Source organism: Staurois parvus, unplaced genomic scaffold (genome assembly GCF_062004578.1).
Source record: "Staurois parvus isolate SC_StPar_1 unplaced genomic scaffold, SC_StPar_1.0 ptg000019l, whole genome shotgun sequence".
NCBI lineage: Eukaryota > Metazoa > Chordata > Amphibia > Anura > Ranidae > Staurois > Staurois parvus.
In genome coordinates, this window is record NW_028317815.1 from 19,999,037 (window position 1) to 20,024,956 (window position 25,920).

The window sequence follows — 25,920 nt, forward strand, 5'->3', positions numbered from 1 at the left end:
AAAAAGTGAAACATATATTCTATAGATTCATTACACACAATGATATATTTCAAGCATCTCTTTCTTTTACTTTTGCTGATTATGGCTTACAGCTAGTGAAAACCAAAAATTCAGTATCTCAGAAAATTAGAATATTACATAAGACGAATAAAAAAAAGGATTTTTAATACAGAAATGTTGGCTTACTGAAAAGTATGTTCATCTACAGTATAGTATGCACTCAATACTTGGTCGGGCTCCTTTTGCATGAATTACTGCATATATGCGGTGTGGCATGTAAGCGATCTGCCTGTGGCACTGCTAAGGTGTTATGGAAGCCCAGGTTGCTTTGATAGCAACCTTCAGCTCATCTGCATTGTTGTGTCTGGTGTCGCTCATCTTCCTCTTGACAATACCCCACAGATTCTTTATGGGGTTTAGGTCAAGCGAGTTTGCTAGCCAATCAAGCACAGTGATACCATGATTAATAAACCAGGTATTTTTGGCTGTGTGGGCAGGTGCCAAGTCCTGCTGGAAAATTAAATCAGCATCTTCATAAAGCTAGTCAGCAGAGGGAAGCATGAAGTGCTCTAGAATTTCCTGGCAGAGGGCTGCGCTGACTTTGAACTTGATAAAACACAGTGGACCAACACCAGCAGATGACATGGCTCTTCAAATCATCACTGTCTGGGAAAACTTCACATTGGACCTCATGCAACTTGGATTCTGTGCTTCTCCACTCTTCCTCCAGACACTGGGACCTTGATTTCCAAATGAAATGCAAAATTTACTTTTATCCAAAAAGAGGACTTTGGGCCACTGAGCAACAGTCCAGTCCTTTTTCTCCTTAGCCCAGGTAAGACAAAGAATGCAACAGTTATGGCCCATGTCCTGGATACGTCTGTATGTGATGGCTCTTGAAGCATTGACACCAGCCAGAGTCCACTCCTTGTGTATCTCCCCCAAATTCTTGAATGGCCTTTACTTCACAATCCTCTCAAGGCTGCGGTTATCCCTGTTGTTTGTGCACCTTTTTTCTACCACACTTTTTCTTTCCACTCAAGTTTCCATTAATATGCTTGGATACGATACAGCAGTCTGTGAACAGCCAGCTTCTTAAAGCAATGACCTTTTGTGATTTACCCTCCTTGTGGAGAGTGTCAATGACTGTCTTCTGAACAACTGTCAAGTCAGCAGTATTCCCCATGATTGTGTAACCTATTGAACCAGATCGAGAGACCATTTAAAGGCTCAGGAAACCTTTACTGGTGTTTTGAGTTAATTAGCTGATTAGAATGTGACACCATAAGCCTACCATATTGAACTTTTTCACAATATTCTAACTTTCTGAGATACTGAATTTTGGGTTTTCACTAGCTGTAAGCCACAATCATCAAAATAAAAGAAAGAAATGCTTGAAATATAGAACTCTGTGTGTAATGGAGCTATATAATGTATGAATTTACCTTTTTGAATTGAAGTACTGTAATAAATTAAGTTTTTGATGATATTATAAGTTATTGAGATGCACCTGTATATAAGGCATAGAACGCCTTCTTTATCCTTAGGGTTGTATAGAAAAACTACAGTGGAATTACGATTATAGGGGCTTCCACACTTTGTGGGCTTGAAGAGGCATTCACTGGTCATTTGAAGACCCCTAAAGCACAGGAACAGAATACAAATGCTCCCCAACTGACGTTTTACTGTACAAGGCCCAGTAGGCCCAGTAAGATGCCCTCTCAAAAGTGAACTTAAGAATACATTAGTAACAGTGAAGTGACGAGCAAGCAACCAGATATGATTATTGCACCACATCCCTTAAAATTGCAAATATTCAATAGAGAAGATGGGACTTTCAGGGTGCATGAACAAGAATACCAAACATATTAAAAGTTATATCATTTTTATTTCGGATTTTTGTAAAAAACACAAGAAAGAAAAAAATACAGAAACATAAAAACAATTTCAGTTCTAAGAATAAAACTGAGATTCAAACTTGGTTATGTAGTTGTAGTTACTCCCTACATGTTTCGCCCTCATGGGCTTCTTCAGGGGAGATTTTTTAAAGAAATTTCTACTGCCAAGGCAGTCCTGGATGTGAAAGCTCACGGAGCTAGGAGAAAATGACCTAAAAAAGATCTTAATTGGCCTACACGTCCAAAACAGTTGTAGAGCATGTAATGGGCATCAAATATCATCTGTTAAATGCTTTAGAAGGATATATAGGTATAACCTAACAAAGATCTAATTGACCTATACAGCCACAACCATAGGAGAGGAAACAATGGACTTCAAACATCTATCTGTTGAAAATTGCAGAGAAATATAAAAGTATATTCTGTCTAAAGGTCTAATTGGCCTATAATGTCCAAAAAGGTTGAAGAATATAATGGGCATCAGATATCCATCTAAGCGTAACAGGATAAAGTTGGAAAATATAATGGGCATCAGATATCCATCTGTTAAATATTGCAATTCAAGTAGCAAGGAAAATGTGGGGAAAAAGGATTTTAATTGAAGATCAATTTCCAATTCCACCACTAGGTGTCAGCAAAGGACATCAGTCCAGACAATATTCGCTTCATAAAAAACAGCCTCCACTGCACACTGGTGATTAGCAGAAAGACTAAGAATACATTAGACTACTACTGTCACCATATAAATATCTTACAGTTAATTTATTTTCAATTGAGTTATAGATCTGATTTACATGTTAAATATAGGTGAATAACCTTAGGGGTCTGTTCACCCAAGATTCACACATTTTTCATGGAAGATTGAATTATACAAATGTGGGAATCTTTGGGGAAAGTTGTGTAAATCGTGGAGGAAAACATTGATAAATAAACCCATTAGTCTTGCTCTATCTATTGGCATGTCTGTTTTACCTTTTCTAAATATACTAGTTCTGACACCACGCAGTGAATGTGCAGCAGTATTAGTTTAGTATATATGAGTGGGATCTTGATCTTTTAGCAAGCATTTGAGCACTGATTCTTGCAGCCCTATCATTTTAGGCGTGGATCCTGTGACTTGTTTTAAAATCTGAGCCTGAATCCACACAGCTCCATAAGCTTCTCTCTTTCTATATACATATATATATATATATATATATATACTGTGCGAACCCAGTGGGAAGTCCTTAACCCAAACCTAGCTCCAAACCCTTTTGAAGTCTATAGGAGACATCTTGGTATTTTTTCTGGCCTTTTCCAGACTAATTTGCAAGCTTCTGTTAAAAAAAGCATGGGTAGCTAGGTACTGTCTTGGGAGACATATACCAATGCAGAAAAACAAATTAAACATAGAATACCATTCAATAGGGAGAGGGACTTGTAATGCAGATTAAAGGGCGACAATGAAATTACAAAAAAACTTTAAATAACATGCTTGAGTTATGCCTCAAAGTTGTGTGTGAAATGACAGAACACTATAGTAGCAGTAATAGTTCGCTCTTTAAGAGTGGTAGAAAAAAATGTCAAGGGGTTCCCCTGGAATGCAGCCTGGGTGGCCAGGAAAGGGAGGGTTCCTTAACTATACCAGGCTAATACCTTTCAACATTGAGAAGGTACCTTGCAAGGGGATGCCACAAAGCATCTCCCCTTGCAAAGCGCCTTGTCCCATGCCCAAGAGGATGTGGGGATCTGTGTGTGTGTGGGAGGGGGGCACTCATTGTAATCTGGAAGTCACCTTTAAATAAGGGACCCCAGGGGAATGAGTATATGGTACATTAGAACCCCTATATTACTCATTCCCAGAAAGAAAGAAATGTAAATAAACATACCGACACCTTAGAGAAAGTGCTTTATTACATTACAATAACAAAGTAAAAAATGTCCTACAATGTAAATGCAGTGTCAGTCAAGTCATCCAGCAATGTAGATTCGGCAGCAATCTTGAGGAAGATCGTACGCGACCACCTGCCATCCAATAATGTTTCCTCACTACCTGACAATGTCACCCCAATGTAAAATGACAGATCCCTGGTCCACTTCCATTTGTAAACAAAGCAGCTCTGCTGCAGACTCACTGCTCAGCAATCCAGAGCCAGAGCTTCCATGGCTGTCAGCCCTAAGCACCAAGGACACACTTTCTATGGGCACTTCATCGAGCCACCCTAGCATCACAGAAAAGAACAGCTCCCAATTATTTTATTAGCAACATTCTCTTTAGCATTTAGGACTACACACCACTATGGGAAGAAGATGAGGAAGAAAGCCATGATGATGACCAGATTGAAGACCCCTTGTAAAAGGGATGTATACATGTATGTTTACAGCAAATTAAAAAAAAAACTGCTGGGGAAAAGCCATTTGCTGGAGCTTTCCTAGATTACCTGTGAGATCTCTTTTGCAAGTATTAGGTTGTACTTAGTACAGCCAGTATGCTAATCTCCATCTGCTGTGATAAGCAAACACGTCAATAAGAACATATTTCAATCAAATGGTTTGCACCTTGCCTGACAAAACAGCCCGGTGAACACATGTCCAGCAGGACCACTGCATGTAGGGTTCATTTCACCATATTTGCAGTGGGTGGGGAATTAGGCATTCCACCAGGGCTTAGATAGCTTATTAATAGCCATATACACTTATCCTTAAGCTGTACAAATGTCACGCTTACCCCTAATGCAGATGATCAGATATAGCTGACTTCTGTGTTCTTCACCTATTGCAGCCCCCTTTCCCATAAGGCACACAGGCCTATCAGTACTTGGTTGCCCTCATTGCCCACAATGCTATAGTGCCTGGCCACCATGCCAGGGCAGGTGCAAACTGTGCACAGCTAACAGGTACTTGCGTTGGCAGACAGGCTGAGTGGTTCAATGATAATCCAGGTACAAGGCAGGCAAGGTTCAGAACAGTCGGGGTCGAATCCATAGTCAAAAGGCAGGCAGAGTTCAGAGAGTGGTTGAAGTCTGAGTCGTCAACGAGGGAATCCAGACAACAGAGCAGACAAACACGGAGCTTGGAGCATATGTTACAAGCACAATATCACAAGCCTGGGACTACATGCTTGACTGGCTTAAATCAAGTTTGGTCTCCACCCAGAGACTGGCCTCATCAATCACCTTGCAGGTAGACAGACAGGGAGAATGTATCACTACCAAAACCAGGATGCTTTAATGAGACCAGCAGGTGACAAGAACCTTTCAGTTCAATAGAGTAGAGTGACTCTGGAGAACTGAATCTATGAAATTATTAGCATTAATTAACTAGTTGCTGACCTCAGATAGCCGAATGACATCTGCACTGCGGCCGGCCAGTTCTGGGAGGGAGTCATATCACGTCCTCCCAGAATGCGCTCTCCTTAGCACCCCCGGGGGGGCGTGCACCCGGCGATCTCCATGATCGCTGTGTCCTACAGACACAGCTGATCACGTGATGTGGTAAAAGGCCAATCACAGCGGCCTTTTACCATGTGATCAGCCGTCTCCAATGACACGCTGATCACCTGGAAATGCAATTGCCGGTTCTCAGCTGCACTTTCCTCACGCTGTCAGAGCCTGAGGAAAGTACTGCCGAGAACCAGCAGTTGTCAGAGCGGGGATCGACTTCGATCAGCAGGGCACTGATGATCACTGCCCTGATGATTGGTGCCTAGCAGTGCCACCCACCAGTTCCGCCCACAAGTGCCCAGCAGTGCCACCCACCTGTGCCCAGAAGTTTCACCCACCTGTGCCCAGCAGTGCCACCCAGCAGTGCCCACCAGTGCCCAGCAGTGCAACCCACCAGTGCCGCCAGTCAGTGGTTTATGGTTTCTGGCCCAGAATCCTGACATGCATGCCACTCTCTAATGCTGAAATAGGGCAGTCCTTGCTTAGAAATTGTTTTACAGAAATTATACAGTATTCTTGCACATTTGCTTACAGTATTTAACATAAGAGAAGTTAACAGATATCATTGCATTTTTTAACGTATTTTACCCATTTTACCTAATTTCCACATTGAAAAACATGATTTGGTATGGTGCTAAGCCCTGTAAATACGTTCTATTCTGTGATGGCACTTTACATAATCATATCAAACAAATGTAAAATAGGAAGAGGGAGATCTAATGCAAGGTATGTTAGCATCCAAGTCTAAGTATTAGGTCATTCTGCTTACTTTCCTTTAGATCTTTGTGGATTAACAAAATGAAGATTTCCTCTAAACTTAAGCTGGCCAAACACTGATCAATGGTTTGATCTACTTCTTTGGAAGGGACATGGCACGGCAGGGGGCATTCCTCCATCCACATAGTGACCTCTATAGCCCCCCCTTCCCCCGCCATCATTTCCCCCCCCTTCCCTCACATGGACAGGTATTTTAAAAATCTGCATTCCCAGCAAGTGGCTGGGAATTCAAATTTTTAATATACCTTCCTTCCAACAATCCCCTTTATTTCCTTCTGGAGCAGCTGAAAGCTAGGATCTCCTCGCCCTCCCACCAGCGTACAACTGCTGAAGAAGGATTGGTTCTAGTAAACACCTACCGTGCTGCCTATCCTGTCCTTGTTTCTCCTTTTTTTCTGCTGCCCAGCCCCTCCCCCAAGTGCTGCCCTTTCAACCGGGCTTCTAAAAAAAAAAAAGTGAAAAATAATAAAAAATAAAATTATAATAATAAAAACTACTGACACCATCCACTGCCCTACTGACACCAACCTCTGCCCTACTAACACTGTCCACTGCCCTACTGGCTGACACCATCCACTGCTCTACTGACACCATCCACAGCTCTACTGACTGACACTGTCCATTTTTAAGGTAGGCTAAGTTTGTATTTTTACACTGACATTTGTTTTATTATATTTTTCTACATTTTCCTTACTATTTAGTTAGGCCTTGCTAGATAATGTCTTTTTTTTTTTAATGGTGCTAAACCCAGATGATCTTTGATCTCTTTCACATTGTTCAGGTAGATCTCCACCTCTCAAAGGGTGCCTACTGCTGATCTAACACTGATCAGAACAGAAACAAATATATTTTTGTTACTTTATGGCTAAGGATTGCAAGAAAAAGAGAGTTAAGTTAAGAGAGTATATCGCCAAAACAATAACTTGTATGTCTGACAAAAAAGCAAACAATATACTGTATGTATTATTTTGCTATCTTGAGTAATGACAAACTTATTGCCAAATAAACAGGCCCATAAAAGAAATGCTTCATAGGGGGTGTACATGAGTTACAGCTGAACTGAAGCTTTGTTGTGCTTATCACAACTGTAGTAAATGTAAATTGGTTTGTATGGTATCCCATATTAATAACTTCACCATATTATAATTTCTACATTCATTCTTGGTGCTGTGTGATGGAAAAAAAAAACATAATCCAAGTTACAAGAATAGTTCTATGTACTCTATTATATTTCTAACTCCAGTTTTGAGGGTCAGAGTCCTCCAAATTTTTGGGATTTCTGTATTTAACAGATTGCTGGCAAACAGCTAAATATATGGCTGAAATACATATGTGTTTGATGTGTTACCTGCCAAATGATTTGCTATTCTGTAGAGACAGTGTAGTTTTTTAACATCCATTTGCCACACCGCACACTGTCAGGTGATACTCTTATACCCTGCTTCAGTAGTGCAACTTCCTGTATCACCTCTTTACTTTCAGTCTTCATTGGACAGCTTATCATTGGCACCAACATTGTCCAGTAAGCAGGGTTATTAAGTACCGGTTGTGAGACCCTGGTAACGAAGGTAGCCTGTCTGTCTTCTCCAGCCCAAGTGAGTCTTGTAGTGGTGATAGCTAGCTCAAGGGCATAAGAGGGGCATGAGTGCTGGTAGCTGCAGATGAACCTGTAACTACAGGGATTAGAAGAATAGTCAAGAAAGCAGGCGAGGGTCAGTACCAGATTAACAATGCAGGAACCAAAGCAGTATTCAAACACTAGGTCAGACGGAAGCAAAGTCGGTAAGCAGGGATATTACGGAATCAGCAATCAGAAGCAAGTTCGAGGTATTGGGCCAGAATCAGCAGCAGAAGGGTAATTCAAATAAAAGCTAGCAGAAGCTGAGAATTAAAAATCCCATTTGGCGATAATATAGGCACTAGCCGGATGAATGCCCATTCTCTTACACAGAGGCTCTTGACGCTACAATTTTATGTGGACAGCCCTGCACCATTGCGTGTACTTACACAATTGTTGGCATCAACCGCCCAGCTTGTCTTTTCTCACAAGGGGGTTGATCCACAACAGATCCCTAGAGCAAAAAAAAATCAGCACAAGGAACATTACGTACCTTCAGTGAGGTGTGCCCCAAGTGCTGCTGTGTCCTCCTTAATTATTAATATTATTATTATAATACAGGGCTTATATAGCACCAACAGTTTGTTTACAATATAAAGGGAGACAGTACAGCTACAATACAGTCAAAACAAGAGGATTAAGAGGGCCCTATTCATGAGAGCCTACAATCTAACAGGGTGGGACAAATGGTACAAACGTTTATAACTGTGGGGGATGATTTATCTAATATATCCTTTCCAGAATGCCCTCCCTGCTGCTATAATCTTCAGGTGCAGTAGTCGTTAATAGAACTGTAGGAGCTGTCACAGACTCTTATCAAGAGTGCACCTTCTGTGTGCACCTTACAGCAAAGGCTAGTTATAAATTGGGGCGGTTGCAATCTGTTTGTATAGCTTATTAATTTGGTGTGGGAACATATTTGATGCCTTCAGCTGCCATTGTGCAGTTGCTGGGCATCCCTGTCCCTGTGCCTTTAAGGAGGATTGGGCTCCCTCCAGGCAAACCTGCCCTTAATTTTTCCACTGCTATATATGCTCCAACTTGGAGACTCTCAAAACTATAGAGTTAGAACCACAGTATACATAGGAGTCTTGATGTGGGCACAGTGGCTTCCACATATATTTGCAAATGTTTGCAGTGAAACCCTCAGTTTTAGCATGAATTGTTAGACAGGATCAGTGTGTTTTGTTTGCAGACTAGCTGGTAAGCGTGCTGGGAAATATGTTTGTTTGTGATGTGCGTTGCCTTTCCATGTGCACCTTACTTCAAAAGCTAGTTATAAATTGGGGGGTTGCCATCTTTCTCTTTAGCTTGTTATGATCAAGAGTGCCCAACTATTCCTGCCTTTTCCGCTTACCCAGCTTCTATGAATGAATAAATGGGGCAAGCATAAATGGGCACTCCTAATGATAGCCTGTGACTGCTCCCACAGTTCTTGTCATGTACCTGGTAGGAGACTGAATTGACTGGTTGGCCTCTCTTGTATCTCCAGCCCATGCCCCACAGAAAGTGGTGCAGAGGGACAAGAGGAACACGAGTGCCAGCAGGTGTTGATAGCAGAACTTGCAGCAGAAAATGCAGGCTTGAGAAGTCAGGCAGGACATCAGGGCAGGAGCAGATGTGATGCACGCTGGATCAGCCGAGGCTAACGGGGCACACTGTATGTACTACATGTTTTGGAAGAGTGGCTTGTTGAAGCTCTCAGGAAGCTTTAGGCAGGAACACAGTGCGAAGACTGGAGCTATTATGAAGGACAGCTGAAGCAGACACTTAGAAGTAGTATGAAGCCACGTCAGAAGCAGGAGCGAGGTCACAGAGGTAGTCAGAGTCAGTAGCAGGTGGGCAACGAGTTACAGAATCTTTTGTGGAAGCATGGTCTGGAAAGAAGCGGGGGTCAGAAACAGGTGGGCAGAGGTACAGGCGGAATCCAGGATCAGGTCAGTAACAAACTGGGTCATCAACAGAAATTACATACAGATACACTCAGGACACAGGGAAAGCTGACGACCAGTCAGCGCTGACAGTGATCAAGAGCATCCCTTAAATAGCCCATCTGGTGCCAGAAACTGCACGCTCCCACACACATGCATGCACAAGTGTGCACGCATTCCTGTGTGTATGCACGATCTTGTGCACATTTCTATTTGTAATATGCCTATGAGTGATGTTATGCGCATATCTATGCGCCAGTTGCCGTACTGGAATTCCCTTACAGTTCTGTTAACCCCCACTGCATTGGAAGATTACAGCGATGGGGGTGGGGGCATTGGAGGAGAAAGATTTTGGCGAAAAGAAGACACAGCAGCACAAGGGGCACATCTCACTGAAGGTGATCTCCCTTGTACTTACTTTTTTGTTTTAGGTAGACTTCGGATTTAACAAGGGGGTATGGTAAGATTACCAGATTTTTCAATATGAAATCTGGAGACACCCTGTTGACCAAGCCCATTTTTGACCACAGCCACAAAATCACGCCCCTATTTGTAATACTCCCTCAAACAACTGGTCACAGAGTTTTGACATAGGAGACAGACACTTAAGGTATAAAAGTTTCTAATAGGGGGGCACCAATATATGCATGCATAGTTAAGAGGGGAGCCTTGATGGTATCAAGAAGAAAAATGTGATGCATATAGCTCGCTGCCCGCAGAAGCTGAAGAAGTGCCAAATAAAGAGGACATGTAGTAAGGGAGTAAAATAACCCCTAGCACTCTGCAGCACCTGCATCCCCCACTATGAGTACTCTGCACCAGCGGCATCCCCCGCTGTTATCTTTGTACCCTCATTATACCTCATTCTGACATGACATATAGAAGCAAGTTTTCTCTTATCCTAGTAGTCTATCGGGACTCACAGTGGACATAAGTAGCAGAATATGTAACAAGTGACATCCGCTTTCCACCCTTCTAGAAGCGTGTAGATGTCACTTCCAGCACCATAGTATTAATATACAAAAATGTGGTTGAGTTTGTTGAGGTCACAGAGACATTTTTTTGCCAGGTACAAACCCCTCAAAACTAGGAATGTTGCTGGCAAACAGGGACAAGTGGTAACCTTAGGCTATTCGATTAATGCATTAAGCTGTAGTTATTTAAACTGTGTTCATTTTGTTCATTTTTTTTTCCTCAGCATTTTTCTCATATAAAACGTTCAGCTTACATACATAGATATGACATATGGGTGGGATTGTTATTTTTTTTATTTTTTTTTTTAGCTTATGAAATATTATCTCCAGTTTAAATGGCTCTATGTTTTTCTATCCTCAATACACATACAACCATTTAACACCAAAAAGAAGCAAACCATATTTTATAGTACAAAATTGTATGTAATTTCTTATATTTAAATACAAACTAGCACAAACATGACCATTTATTGTGCAATTACTAATTACAATTAGTAATTAGTAGTGAAAAGAGAACATGTTTTCAGTTTTTTTTTATCAATGGTCACATAACATAGCAATTGAAATGCTTCTTACATTGTGCTTTAGTGCTCTGACCTCCATAAAGTTTACCTAAGGATGTTTTCAAATTATAGATCACAGGATTTAAATTGTATTCTGTAAGACCTTAGCCACGAAGGTTAGGTCCCATAGAATTGCATATAGAGGGCTAGATTTTCTTCTCAAATTGGGAGGAAGAAAATGAACACTCACCTGCTGTACAGCATAGAGCAGTGATGGAGAACCTTTTAGAGACCAAGTCCCCAACTGCAATCCAAAACCCACTTAGTTATCGCAAAGTACCAACACTGCAATTAAACCTGAATACTGAGGTTTTAGTTTAGAAAAAACAACCCATACATTAACATCTTTTGTCTTAAAAGAAAAACACAATAACAGAGCTTCCACTGACCACCAGCACAAGGGGGCAAAGTTCCATTGACTACCAGAACAAGTGGGCAAAGTTCCACTGACCACCAGCACAAGGGGGCAAAGTTCCATTGACTACCAGCACAAGTGGGCAAAGTTCCACTGACCACCAGCACAAGGGGGCAAAGTTCCACTGACCACCAGCCCAAGGGGGCAAAGTTCCACTGACCACCAGCACAAGGGGGCAAAGTTCCATTGACCACCAGCACAAGGGGGCAAAGTTCCACTGACCACCAGCACAAGGGGGCAAAGTTCCACTGACCACCAGCACAAGGGGGCAAAGTTCCACTGACCACCAGCACAAGGGGGCAAAGTTCCATTGACTACCAGCACAAGTGGGCAAAGTTCCACTGACCACCAGCACAAGGGGGCAAAGTTCCATTGACTACCAGCACAAGTGGGAAAAGTTCCACTGACCACCAGCACAAGGTGGCAAAGTTCAACTGACCTCCATCAGAAGCTGAAATCTTGTGTTAATAAAAACAAAATGTATAAAAACTCACAGCCACTCCAATATATATCCTTGGCAGCACACTGACCGGCCATGGAAAAGCTCAGACAAGTCGCGGCTAATGAGTCGCAGCTCATGACTCCCTTCCGAGCATGCACATGGCCCCTATGTGTGCTGTTATCCTATGCTCGGCTGATGGGGCGATGCTGGGGTGACTTGGCTCACATGCTGACAGAGAGGGCTCTGCGTGCCTGCTGTGGCATACATGCCATAGGTTTGCCACCACTGGCATAGAGCACACAACTGTTGGCATACAGATATCAGCTTTTTATGGCACTCTATACTTTCACCTATTTTTGCAGCTGCATTAGTAATGAAGAACTGGGCACAGACAGGCAGATATTCTGCCAAATCTTCCCATAAATCTTTGTTATATTCCACCATCTGCATTTTCTCACTTAAACCTGTTTACTTGGTACCTTGATACAAAGTTCAGAATTTTCAAACCTAATTCTCTTAATGTACAATTTTTACTCTTATGTTTTTATACTCTAAATTAGGCAGTCTATGTATAGATAATTTTTATTAACTGCTTTTCACAATACCCCATCCTCACACCACGCTACACAACTAAAACACACAAGATGAACTTTTTTTTTTTTATTTTGCTTGCTTGCTCTTGCAGTATGCGCTTTTTTGAGGGTGTCTTCACATCCATGTGCTGACAACAGCAGATCAAGAAGATCTGTAGTTTTCAAAGATTTGTTTGAGTGCAGTGAGGGTGTCCTGAAAGGAATGGCTGGAATGCACTAAACTCCATTTTAAAAATAAAAATTTATCTTCAAGTATGTATTCTTAACTCAGGGAAAATGCCTTCTATTGCTCTCAGATTCCTCCAAATGTCCATATTCCCTTTTCTTTGCTGCTGTGATCTGACTTCTATTGGTGGTTATCTCACTATATCTAGACACATATCCACCCTCTCTTGTTTGCTTCCAGAATGGACTAGGGACTACAGACTATTCTTTCTGAACAATTTTCTGAATTTCTGAAACCGCACCAAAACCACAAGACCTCATATAAGTCTATGGGAAAGTGCAGCAAACCAGCATGAAAACTGCAGATTAGTTGCACTTTGCAGAAGCACATCGGGGCAGTGTAAAGCTGCTCTAAGGGCGAGTTTACATCATGATTCAGTCATGAATCAATGAATTCACATGAGATTTGGGTTAATGGGCTAAAATCGCACTGGGACTGCACCAAAAGTAGTGTATGCACTACTTTAAAAAATGCACAGCAACTGGACCGCATGATAACACTGTACCGTGCGATCCGGTGCAGGCAAATGTACTGTGCTTGTGGTGTTGTTAACTTAACATTGACACTCTAAAGTGCAATGCGTTTTGAATGTGGTGCGGGAAACTCGCACGGAATGAAGCTCTGCATTGACAACATGAAAAACACAGAGTACTACATTGCAGATATTGGGTTACTTAAAACATAAAACCCAAAAACAAAATTTGATAGTATTGCAGTTTACTGGTCCCTGGATATGATGGCTTTTTTTTCAAACTTTTTTTTCCTTTATTTTAAGTTTATAAACGTGCCATTTACACACTTCCTGTCCTAGAGTGACAACCATACTGGACAGCTTTGTTCCCCCAGGAAAGAGAGTGTGTTCAGGCTACATAACACTGTGTTAGGGCTACATAACACCTCCCTCTCTTGACAGTGGGATCTGTTTTGTAGTCCACAGAGATACCAGGGAACATTGCTAATTGGTAACAGTCCAGAAGCAGAGTGCACAGGAAATTAACGGCTTGCAAGATTTTTGGCTAGATGAACAGCTTTAGAGTGAATATCGTGAAATGCTTTCGATATATTTAACATATCAAAGGAAAAAATAATACATATTTATTGTTGGAGTTTACACTTTAACATAGCTTTTGAATTAGCAAATAAAGCAATTTTAAACCTAGCTTTAATCACAGTTCAGTGTGCCCACTAACAATTAATTTACTTATATGTCACAATCCAGTGGCCTAATCTAAGTACTGCTTTTTATGAGATTCAAAAAGTTAGAACACTTATGTACTTATTATTAAGGTACCAAAGCACCTCCATGTGTTCATATAGAATACTATATAGAGGGATATAGGTATTTAATGACAATGGGTTGCTTTAGAATATTTGTCATATATTTATATGAGACAAAAAGTGATAGCAAGATCTGGTTTCAAAATATGTTAAAATCAAAGATTAGATTGGTAAATGTAGTGCTTACAGTGTGTACAATTTGGAGACTTCCCCTTTTTCATCATCTGCAGACCATTGTTATATGGAACAGCTAACACTAGTTTGCTCCTCCTTTTACATATGTATGCACAATCCTCTGAGCAAAGAGCTGACGCTTGATGTGATGAACACTTCAGGTCCTTCTAAAAACCACAACTATATATGTATATGCACTTGTAAATTGCTGGAACTGCCTGTATGCATCATTTGCACATCATCGTTCTCTTAATTGTTCCCTAAACACCTCGTTGTCCACTGCACCAGTGAAACAAATCACACAATATTTGCATGTGCATCCGGAAACCATTGCAATATGTCAAAGCCCTAAGTAATAGATAATGTAAATGGTTTATATACGTGACACTTGCACAATAACAACTGCGCAAGGTCTTGTTCCTGGTGGAAAACTGGTTTCTGTATGATATAATTCTGCTAGAAGTTCAGACAGTTCTAATAATTTACAGCTTCAATCTGTTTGAGATACCTCTGTTTATATATGGCCGTTTGCAATGCGTGTTTATAGTACTATTGTGTAAACCGTTAACTGTACACAAAATGAAAGCAAACATTAAACAGGATCTCACTGTCACCTACAGACATCTGCCATTACTTCATGAATGTTTAGTACATCTCTGTATTGTGAGCAAATTCTGCATGGCATTGAGTCGCAAATCTTATGACTGCCGTTATTACAATCGTAATGTCTCCAATTTCTCTTTTCATAAGAGATGAAAAATCGTTTATTGCCTCTAAACGTCATCCGTCTTTTATGAGTAATCACAGTGCTGCATGCATAGAAAGGCATTTTCTAACTTGTGTTATATTTCATTATTTGCTTGCATTGGTTCTACAATAGAGTAAGGTAAGTGTTCTGTCTTTCTGTGTGTGTCTAGTGGTAACAGATCTTATGGTGGATATCAAGTATATTTCATGCATATTAAATATACTAAATAAACAATCACCTCCCAACTTTCTGAAACGATGAGGAGGGACACCTTTTAGCACACACAGACCACAATGATCTAATATGCAGAAAATGATTGGCCAAACCATACAAATGCTTTTTTGACCTATATGTTTCCTTTATATTGGGTTTTCAAAGTGACAAATGCAGTAATGTAGATGTTAGATAAGTGCAGAAAAAAACCTTTAGTAGTAAAATAATGCATTTTGTGCAGAGGTGTACACATCAGGCCAAAAAAGAGGAACAACTGAGATTGCACAAGGGACAGTGGGATTTGGTCAGTCCCTTTAAAACGGGGGACAATTGGGAGCTATGTATTAGATAGTAGCAAGATAATCATCACCTATAGATTTCTACCTTAACAGCAGTCACTACAAAGTCTAGTAACGGAGCCTTCTACAACATAAAATAAAAGAAGTCAGAGGAAAATCTGTGGTTGTTAAGAAGCCAAGGAATCTGTAGAGTGATGCACTGGCCATCACTCCCTCAAAAGTGAAATATCCTGTTTGGATTCACTTATCCATTAAAGTGGTAGTAAACATGAAGATGCCATAATGTGCTGGTATGCACCACATACTAGCAAATTATGCAAACTTACAAAATCCCTCCAGTGGTGTGCTGTCACAGATGCAGAGGCTTCTGTCCTATTTGTTACAAGTACCTTTATAGCACCGTCACTTTATGCAGAGCTTTACATATATATATTGTATCCGGAAACCATTGCAATATGTCAAAGTAATAGATAATGTAAATGGTTAATAAATGTGACACTTGCACAATAACAATTGCGCAAGGTCTTTTTCCTGGTGGAAACTGGTTTTTTGTATGATGTAATTCTGCTAAAAGTTCAGACAGTTCTAATAATTTACAGCTTCAATCTGTTTGAGATTGAAGCTTTGTCACCGATGCAGAGGCTTCTATCTTCTATCCTATTTGTTACAGGTACCTATAGAGCACCGTCACTTTATGCAGCGCTTTACATATATATATTGTACATTTACATCAGTCCCTACCCTCAATGGGCTTACAATCTAAGGTCCTGAACTCACAGTCATACACACTAGGGCCAATTTAACAGCTTTCGCGCCACCCTATAGCAGAAATACTGCTACAGGGTAGCACGGGTGCAGAAAATCACGTATATATACGTGATTTTGTAGTTCCAGGTCTCGGCCAATCACCGCGTCTCAACCGGTGATTTCGCGCCAGCACCCGATGATCGCCAAGTATATGGGGAAGAGACCTGTGTATAAACAACACAGATCTCTACCCTGTCAGCTCCTGCACACTGCTTTGTATGGCTGTGCATAGCAGAGCCATACAAAGCAGTGTGCTTACAATGGAAAGCACTCACACAGCACACTATGAAATAGCACACAGGTAACCATTTGATCACCCCACGTGTTAACCCCTTTCTGCCCAGTGCCAGTAGTACAGTGTCAGTGCTTTTTATTAGCACCGATCACTGTATTGGTGTCACTGGGGATGTCAGTGAAACCAAGTTAGTTCCCCCCCAGTGTCAGAATGCCCACCGCAGTCCCACAGTCACGCTATAAGTCGCTGATCGCCGCCATTACTAGTAAAAAAACAAAAAAAATTCCAGTATATATACCGCCATTTGTAAATGCTATAACTTTCATGCAAGCCAATTAACTTACACATATTGGAATTTCTTTAACAAAGAGGTAACATTTTGGCCTAAATTTATGACGAAATTAGATTTTTTACATTTCCTTTACTGGACATGTGTAATAGCAAAAAGTAAAAAATATTTATTTTTTTCTTTTTCACAAAATTGTTGCTCTTTCTTTGTTCATAGCGCAAAAAATAAAAACCGCACAGGCAATTAAATGCCACCGGCAGAAAGGTCCATTTGTGGGGAAAAAAGGACGTACATTTCATTTGGGTGCAGCGTTGTATGACCGCCGAATTGTCAGTTAAAGTAACGCAGCGTTGTATCACAAAAAATGGCCTGATCAGGAAGGGGGGTAAATCCTCAGGAGGGCAAGTGGTAAACAGGAGCCTATTCAACTACCAGCATGTCTTTGGATGTGGGAGGAAACCCAAGCAGTCACAGAGAGAACATGCAAGTGGTGCCATCGTTGGGATTTGATTCGACGACCTAGGCGGAAGTGCTTTCCACATAGCCACTGTGCTGCTGATAATATCTATCTATCTATCTATCTATCTATCTATCTATCTATCTATCTTTCTATCTTATAATATATATGCAATATATAGATACACAGCATACCCAAATACAAACCTTGCTGTAGACTACACTGAATTCTAATGGATTCATAGTAGCACTTAGCAACCAGATTATAGTAGTGAGATTTGTTAAGAGATCATTCCTGATTGGTTACTTTTATTTGCAATTTGTAGTTTACTATTGCACTTTATATTGTCATCTAGTAAAACATCTAAAAGCGTTGTACCTGCACAGAACTAATAGAAAGCAGAGACCCTCACACGTGACTAAACTGATCTGAAGTTTGGGGGCATGGACAGAATGTGCTAGAATGAGTGTAAAGACTGTGCTTTATAATGGTATACAGTACAGTTACTAACTAGAAGACTTTTGCATAGAACTTAACTCCAACCATTTTCTTACATTTTGGATGGAGTGGAGAAGAGTTAAAATTTCTGTTAGTTTCTGTTGTGAACATGGAGTTTCCAGAGAAGAGGAAGAGAACAATAGATGTATTTCTGTAGATACTGCCTATGTACAGTATGTTATGTTCTGGTCTATTCATTAGACACCTTCGAGACTGCCACCTTCAGATGGCCCAACAACTCCTCTCATTTCCTATGCTTAGATCTGCTCCGTATTTACCTACAGTCAATTCTTATAAAGTCTGTTAGGTCATGCCTAAAGCACATGGAATAAGATGAGTATTATTGTATGTCGGGTGCTTTTTTTGAAAAAAAATGTAGGTGGTTGGGGGCCAGTGTTTTAACTTTTGTTTTTTTAGTGACTGGAGTTGCACATTTAGCACACTCCCATATGCAAAAGAAGTGTACAAATGGAGTTACTGTTTCATATCTCTCTTTTCCATATGTATAAGTATATAGTCACCATGGCTATTAGGAATATTTATTCAGTATTTTCCTGTCTTACTGTAGAAGGGTTTTGGACTTGGAATGGCATTGCATCACATTGATTAATATGTTTTAAAATGGTACAGAAATATAATTGGAATAGAACTGTTTATGAAATTTTGCTATGCATGCTCTCATCATAATTTCACCTTACTTTTCACAGCACTCGCAAACAAAATTACATGATGAATTTTTCACGGCAACATGGTCTCAGGCATTTCTACAACAGGAGACGGAGGTCTCTGAGACAGTACCCATAAAGAAGTAACATGTGTATAATTCCTGCCATCATGTGAAGTGTTGCTTTTCATTGTCTCCAATCAAAACACTGCGTCCAGTTTCAAGACTTTACTGCTATTGGCTTAAATAACAAAGAGCCTTCTATAAGACTGACCATACTCCATTTTTCGCACTGTGAACTAATGAGAAATAACTTATTTTCTCATCGGTAAATGTTATAATGTTGACGTGTCTGTGAAAGTATGTGATCTGTTGTAATATCAGTTTCATTGAAAGTATTTCAGTTCCGCAATGTATTCTGTTTAACAGGAAGCCATCTTTAAGCACAAAGGACTTGTTGGAACATTTGGAAAAAGTGCAGTATTTACAGTATTTAACAAAATGTTGACACTTAGATATTTAAGTGCACTGTATTTCATCTATGTATCATATTTTATAAGATTAAATTATCATGTTTCTGTCTTTTATGTACTCTCCTCAAAAACAATGTGCTGGCATCTGTCAAATTGATATAAAATACAGTCTTTTACGTGATATTTGGCCCATTGAATGTACACTCTGATATTACCTGAAACCATGCATATAGGTTTATATTGTAGGATTACACCAAAAGATCTCTATAAGTCGTTGTACACCTTGGACCTTATTGATGTGCTTAACGGAGAGTATTGGTAAAAATGTTGATAAGAACCCGTGGTTTTGAAGTTCCCCCTTATGAAGCATTGTGAACAGACATTGAACAAATGCCCAGCATTCAGTATATGGGAGTGTTTTAGATGTTAAAGGCCAATAAACCCAGCAGTAACTGCATTGTGATGTCTGTGACGTTAGAGTGGCTTGTAGCCTGTGGACATGTTCTTTGTATTCCATTTGTAGTTTGTCCCTATTGCAGGTCTATGTATCTTCTGCTGTAGCAATGCAACTACACCAGCAACAGCAATATGGCCGCTTATCCTTTTCTATTGGACATCATTAAAAAAAATATCTGACAGTGTTTTCAGTTCCAATGCAATATGGGCAGTGCTCAGTGAAAAGAGTTCATCGTGTTTCTCACCTGTATTTCAAACTCATCTTTTTAAATGTCCACATAAAGCATCAATTGAAAGAAAGACTAAAGTAATTTTAACAGTTTTGAATGCGGTTGTTATGTTGAGAACAGTATCTGCCCATATATTCCATACAACAGTTTGTATATGATCCTCTGAGCATAATGATTGGAACTATCAGCCTTCTGTCTGTCCTGTTCAAGTAAAAACAGAAATAAAATGTTCTGAATGTTTGTTCATTTTTTTATAATTTTGTTGTCATTCCAAATAATCGTGTTCATTTCTGAAACAAAATGTAGTTGATTTTTAGAATGAGCTTGCTCCATTTATCACATTAGTAGCAGGATTTTTTTTATCTGTAAACGTAAGTATAAAAGGCACTGAACGTTGAATGTTGGGACCCTGCTTTGATTGCCCGGTCCTAGATGTCAGCTTACATTATTGCTGGGAATAAAAGAATGATATCCTGAGCCTCCGGTGATGTCACCACTGTAGTTAGGGGAGCCATCATTGCTTATACTCCACACTTGCATTCAATACAGCCCTTTTACAGCACAGGCCTGTAGAATTATCCCCAAAATCATGAATGCCCTTTGTTGTGGATTACCTACTATGGAGGGCAAGGGTGGCAGCATAATCCACATCCGGCTTGGCAGACTCAGGGACACATCTACTATCACAGCTTCTTCACACTTCATGACTTTACTGACGTTCAGATTTTGGTAATATATTTAACTGATTTTTCCTTTACAGTATATTAGGTCCTTAGGTCATCTTAATTGCTAAATGTCTATGAAAAAATACAAAGTTATTTCCTCCTTTTAAAATTGTCTTATAATGGCTATACAGTTATTTCTTGCCCAGCAACGTGATAATAAATATAACATTTATATTCATTTGGATTTACATTTAAGAGACAAATGTATAAAACACTTTATTCTGTGCAGCCCAAATGCTCTACTTTAAAAACAACTCTTTATAACTGAATTCTAGGTATGAATAATTTTGCATAGTTACATTGGTCCAGTCTGGATCAATGTAAGCAAGTGTAAGCCATGTGGGATCCCTGTGTTAGCTGGAAATCCCTGTAGTAGTCACCACTACTACAGTGATCACACTGTCTTCCCGGTCGTGTGCCGAGCAGCAGCCCTGCTGCATAGTGAACACAGGGGGTCACTACTCAGCAAAGGTACCATTCACAGAAAGCCTTGCATGACTCTCAATAGATGCAAAGTGTTCTCTGATTGGATGGGGTGGAGAATGTGATCTTCACTGCCTGCCTCCCCGCTCATCCAATCAGAGAATGCAATGTATTCCTTGATAAAAATGCAAGATGTTCTGTGAAAGGCATCCATGCTGAGCTAGCAACAAGCTGTGTTCATTATGCAGTGGGGACCCAGAAGACAGGGGCAATCGCTGTAGTGGCAGTCACTACTGCAGAGGTTCTGTGCTTCCATAGCAGTCTCACGTATGACAAATACGTACGTACTGTATATTGGTCCAAGGTGGAGCAATGTAACTATAAAAAAAAATATAATTTAAATTTCAGAATGCAAATTTTTGACAAAAACTGTAATTCACCAGAAATACAGGCCTTTGTTTCCTGACCAACATAACCAGATAATATAGTGTCATTGTTGTTTCTTTTAAGTGTGATATGCTTTTAAATATTTCTATCTGCATCCTAAATACAAGTCACTGATAAATAAAATAAAGACTTTTACTAGCACAGGTGAAACCAAACAAAACAATGTACAAACATGAAAGTATTTTGTTGCCTGTCAGCAATGAAATAATATAGTATTTATTAGATTCACATGGGCAAATACAAATAAACAGCAGATTCTCACCCAGAAGAACCAGGGATCTCTCTTTACAGCGTCAGGCAAATGGAATTGCAGACCAGCAAAGGGAAAGTAAGTATACATGGAGAAAAGCACAGGTTTACTTTAAGAAGCTATAACTTTTTTCAATGGCTGACAGAATAGAATTAAAGTGGTTGTAAAGCCTTACATATACCCACTGAAATGACTGGCCTCAAGTGATACGCAGAGATGAAACAAATTCTCCTACATAAGTTGTACCTGTTTATCTGTTGCCCCCTCTTCTCTACAGCCTTCTAAAGCATGCATTTAAAGCACACATTACACAGCGGCTCTCAGCTCTATATGGCAGGAAGCAGGAAGATGATGTTGCACAATGTACAGCAAAGAGCAGGGAGCTGAGTGTAATCTGAGACCCAAGTGTAGGGGATGGGCACACCCTCCTCTACACAGTCTCATAGGAAAACATGGAACAAGTTAACAATGCTGTCAGGTTTTCATCTCTGTCTTTTACACTACTGGGAGAGACCTTTCTCGCTTTCTGTCCCTAACACACCCATACAAGAAGTGTAAGGTTGTCACTCGCAGAGAAAGACAAGCAATAAAAGCATAGTTACTCCTTACTCATAAAAAAAAAATCTTTTCTGGGTCCTAACTGAAGAGATTTCCCATTGCTTTTTGTCTGAACAGGAAATTCATCCCAGTAGACACAGGGATAGCACTGAAAACCTACCAAAGCCTTTACCCTCCCCCGCTCTATCCAAAATGGATTAAAACGTTTTGGATGGAGTTGGGCCTTACTTACTCTCAGTAATCTAATGTTCTTTTCTACGTCAATTTACTTTTTAGTAGAGGTTATATGATAAAAATTAGGCCATTTTATGCTCAGTGTCACACTCCCCAGTGCCTGTGCTATCCTCTAATGCTTGTTTTTTCCTGCTGTGCAAGACTGGTGGCCTGTAGCCAATCAGTAGCTGCCAGCATTGCAGCCAATCCTCTGTCAGGCACAGTCTTTAAAGTGATTCCATGTGTTCCTCTGTGCCATTAACTGCCTACAGTGCCCATCTAGCTAATGTATTCTCTGGGGATCCTACCTCACTGACTCCCTGTGTATTTCTGCCTGTAACTTGAATCCCAGCACTTGTGTTATCCTCTGAGCACTCCATCCTACCTGTACTTGTGACTTTCTCATGTACCCCAGCCAGCACCCATCTTTTTGCACCACTGTGATCCCTGTGTATTCCGGTCGGATATCTGCATCCCAGCACCTGCATGATTTCCTGTGAGTCCCAGCTATCCACTTGTTACCAGCACCTATGCACTATAAGTCTGCAGCCTGCTTTAGTGTTTCCCTGTGCACACCAACCTGCTTCCAGTGGCCCTGTGTGATCTAGTGCACAGCAGCCTGATTCCACTGACCCCATGCACAACTACCAGTGTTCAGTATTTCTGTGTGATCTGGGCACATCTACCAGCCTGGACTGTAGGTAGCTGCCTGGTCAAGTGAGTTAGAGAACCGCAATCTATGATCCATCAGATGTAAAATCCATCACTCTTCAGGAGGGAAGAAGACCAGGTGGATTCTTGGACTCTGCTCCTTGGTCCTTTTAAGTATTTTTGTACTTCTGTCAAATGAGCAGTCATGCTGAGCTCTCCTGCATTGGGATCAACGGATGTCCTGCCTCTCTGTGTCATCTTTATTGTTTATGCCACTGCCTGCTCTGCTATAACCAAATCCTGGTTAGTTAGTCTGCCCTCTATGGGGAACAGACTCCAATCCTGGACACTTTGTTAGTTTTGCTGCTTACTTTGGGCATACACCTGAGTTTACCTGTACAGTGGTCTACTTTTACTGAGGAGCTGATAATGGAATAAAGCTGGCCATGAGAAGATCATTTTACATTTTTTTCACCATATCATGACAACATTATGCATGTAGACACCAGACAAATGCTCAGCTAAATAATCTCAGGAGTAACAGGTAGCAGTGGTCATATTTAGCCAAATGATATCATGGGACAGTGCTGAGACTTATTTCAAACTCGTGTTTTCCTCTGCAGGTTTGTATTTGTTATGTTTCTAAGACAACAGAGACCTTTCTGATAAAAATTAAGTTGATAAATTTCTTTCTGATTAGCTCTAATTTCAGGATGAAATGGTTGTTTGATGTGTATCTTCCAACTGTAGATCTTGACAATGGCGGAAAAAAATGGAAGGTGCATTTAGCCTCTAAACTAGAATTAACATTTTCATGCCCTGAATTGGTGTTTAACTGCAAACATGTTGGTTTATACAACAAAAGTTGTGTGGTTCCTCCCATGACATATATTCATGTTCAAAAATATTGGCACCCCTGCATTTCTGTCAGACAATGCAATGCACCACTTCACCCAGAAAATTGTTGCATTTGCAAATGTTTGTTTTTTGTATTGGTATGACACAAAAAGGTGGAGACACAAAAAGCCAAATCTGACAAATTCCACCTAAAACTTAAAAAATGGACTAAACAAAATTATTGGCACCCTCAATTTAATATTTGGTAGCACACCCCTTGGAAAAAATAGCTGAAATCAATTTCTTCCTGTAACCATCAATGAGTTTCTGGAATTTTGAACCACTCTTCTTTCGCCAACTGCTCCAGGTCTCTCAGATTAGAAGGGTTTCTTTTCACAACTGCTGTTTTTAGAACTCTCCACAGGTTGAGATCTGAACTCATTGCTGACCAGCTCAGTACTCTCCAGCGCTTTGAAACCATTTCTGGGTGCTTTTTGACATGTGCTTTGGGTCATTGTCCTGCTGTGAGACCCATGACCTCTGACAGAGACCCAACTTTCTGACACTGGGTCCTACATTGTACCCCAGAATACTTTGGTAGTCTTCAGATTTCATAATGCCATGCATTCAGTGCCAGGAGCAGCAAAGCAACCCCAAAATATCAGTGAACCTCCACCATGTTTGACTATTTTCTTTTCTTTAAAGGCCTCATTTCTTTTTCTGAAAATAGTAGAATGATGGGCTTTACCAAAAAGCTGTAATTTTGTTTCGTCTGTTCACAGCACATTCTCAAAAAAGGATTTGGCTTCCTCAGGTAAGTTTTGGCAAACTACAGTCTGGCTTTTTTATGTTTTTGAGTCAGCAGTGGGGTTCTCCTGGGTCTCCTACCATCCCTTTTCATTCAGATGGAGACATATAGTGTGATCTGTCACAGTTGTACCCTGTGCCTGAAGGGCAGCTTGAATTTGACCGGAAGTTGGTCGAGATTCTTTAGCCACCATTCAAATAATCCTTCATTGCAATCTTTGATCAATTTTTCTCTTTCATCCACATCCAGGGAGATCAGCTACAGTGCCATGAGCTGTAAACATCTTGACAATGTTGCACACAGTGGACACAGAAACAATATCTCTGGGGATGGATTTTGTAACCTTGAGATTGTCCATGCTTTTCTCAAATCCTCAGTCAATTATTTGCTGCGGTTTCTCTTCTCCATGCTTTATGTGGTACACAGAGACACACAACAGAAAGGTTGAGTTGATTTTTCACCACATTAACTGGTTGTCAGTGTGATTTCTATATTGTCAGCACCTGTTAATTGATACAGGTGAGTTTAATTACAAATTACAGGAGCATCACAAACTTGTAATGCAATTATTTCTTACAATTTTTGAAAATCATTTTGTCCAGTCCATTTTTCGGGTTTTGCATGTAATGTGTCAGACTTGGGTTTTTGTTTGTCCACTTTTTTGTGTCATATCAATACAAACAAAAGAAATAAACATGAAAATGCCTGAACATTTGTAATTGCAACAACTTTCTGGGCGAAGTGGTGCATGATCTGACAGAAATGCAGGGGTGCTGACATTTTTGGCTATGGCTGTATGCTTCTCCAGAGACAATTACTGATAAAGTTACTAAAAAAATTGCAGTTGTTATAGAATCTTGTGATTTTCATGACCACATTTGTAATAATTGGACAGGTAGGGAAAGGGAGAGTTTGGACTCTCAATAAAGGAATCTGTTATTCAAGCCAACCAATAATGGGGACTCATTGGTGGTGGTGGTGGATCCTGATATGAGTTTGATATGATATATGGTTCTTAGACAACTTTCTGATATGGGAGTATCAAAAGAGTTATCTAATGATCCTACATGGGGGATTAGGAATAAAATTAAAATGTGTATACAGAACGCCTTACGTGGAGGATTAATAAGTAAGGATTTATCTGAATTTTTACAAATGGACCATCCTCAGGTCCCAACCCTTTATGTATTCACAAGGACCCAGAGTCACCTCTGGGTCACCTAGTCACGTCTGCAACACACTTGATTTTTGGCACCACTTGCATAAAGACCAAGGCATACATTAAAGATGCCAGTGATATTTTGGAAATTATGGAGGACATTTCCAAA

General features: G+C 40.3%; 1 protein-coding gene across 3 annotated transcripts in view; it reads left to right on the top strand.

Annotated features, from left to right (window-relative positions):
* The window catches only part of RELN (reelin), a 547,755-nt gene extending 527,829 nt beyond the window's left edge, over nucleotides 1–19,926 (top strand). For 2 of the 3 annotated variants that reach the window (XM_089685528.1, XM_089685532.1), the window contains exons 64-65: nucleotides 15,062–15,197; nucleotides 18,565–19,926. In XM_089685528.1, coding sequence (XP_089541654.1) covers nucleotides 15,062–15,191 — 130 coding nt within the window. In that variant the 3' untranslated portion in view covers nucleotides 15,192–15,197; nucleotides 18,565–19,926. The remainder of the gene's footprint in view (nucleotides 1–15,061; nucleotides 15,198–18,564) is intronic. The other variant, XM_089685541.1, reaches the window with a different exon arrangement.
* Nucleotides 19,927–25,920: the final 5,994 nt, after the last annotated feature.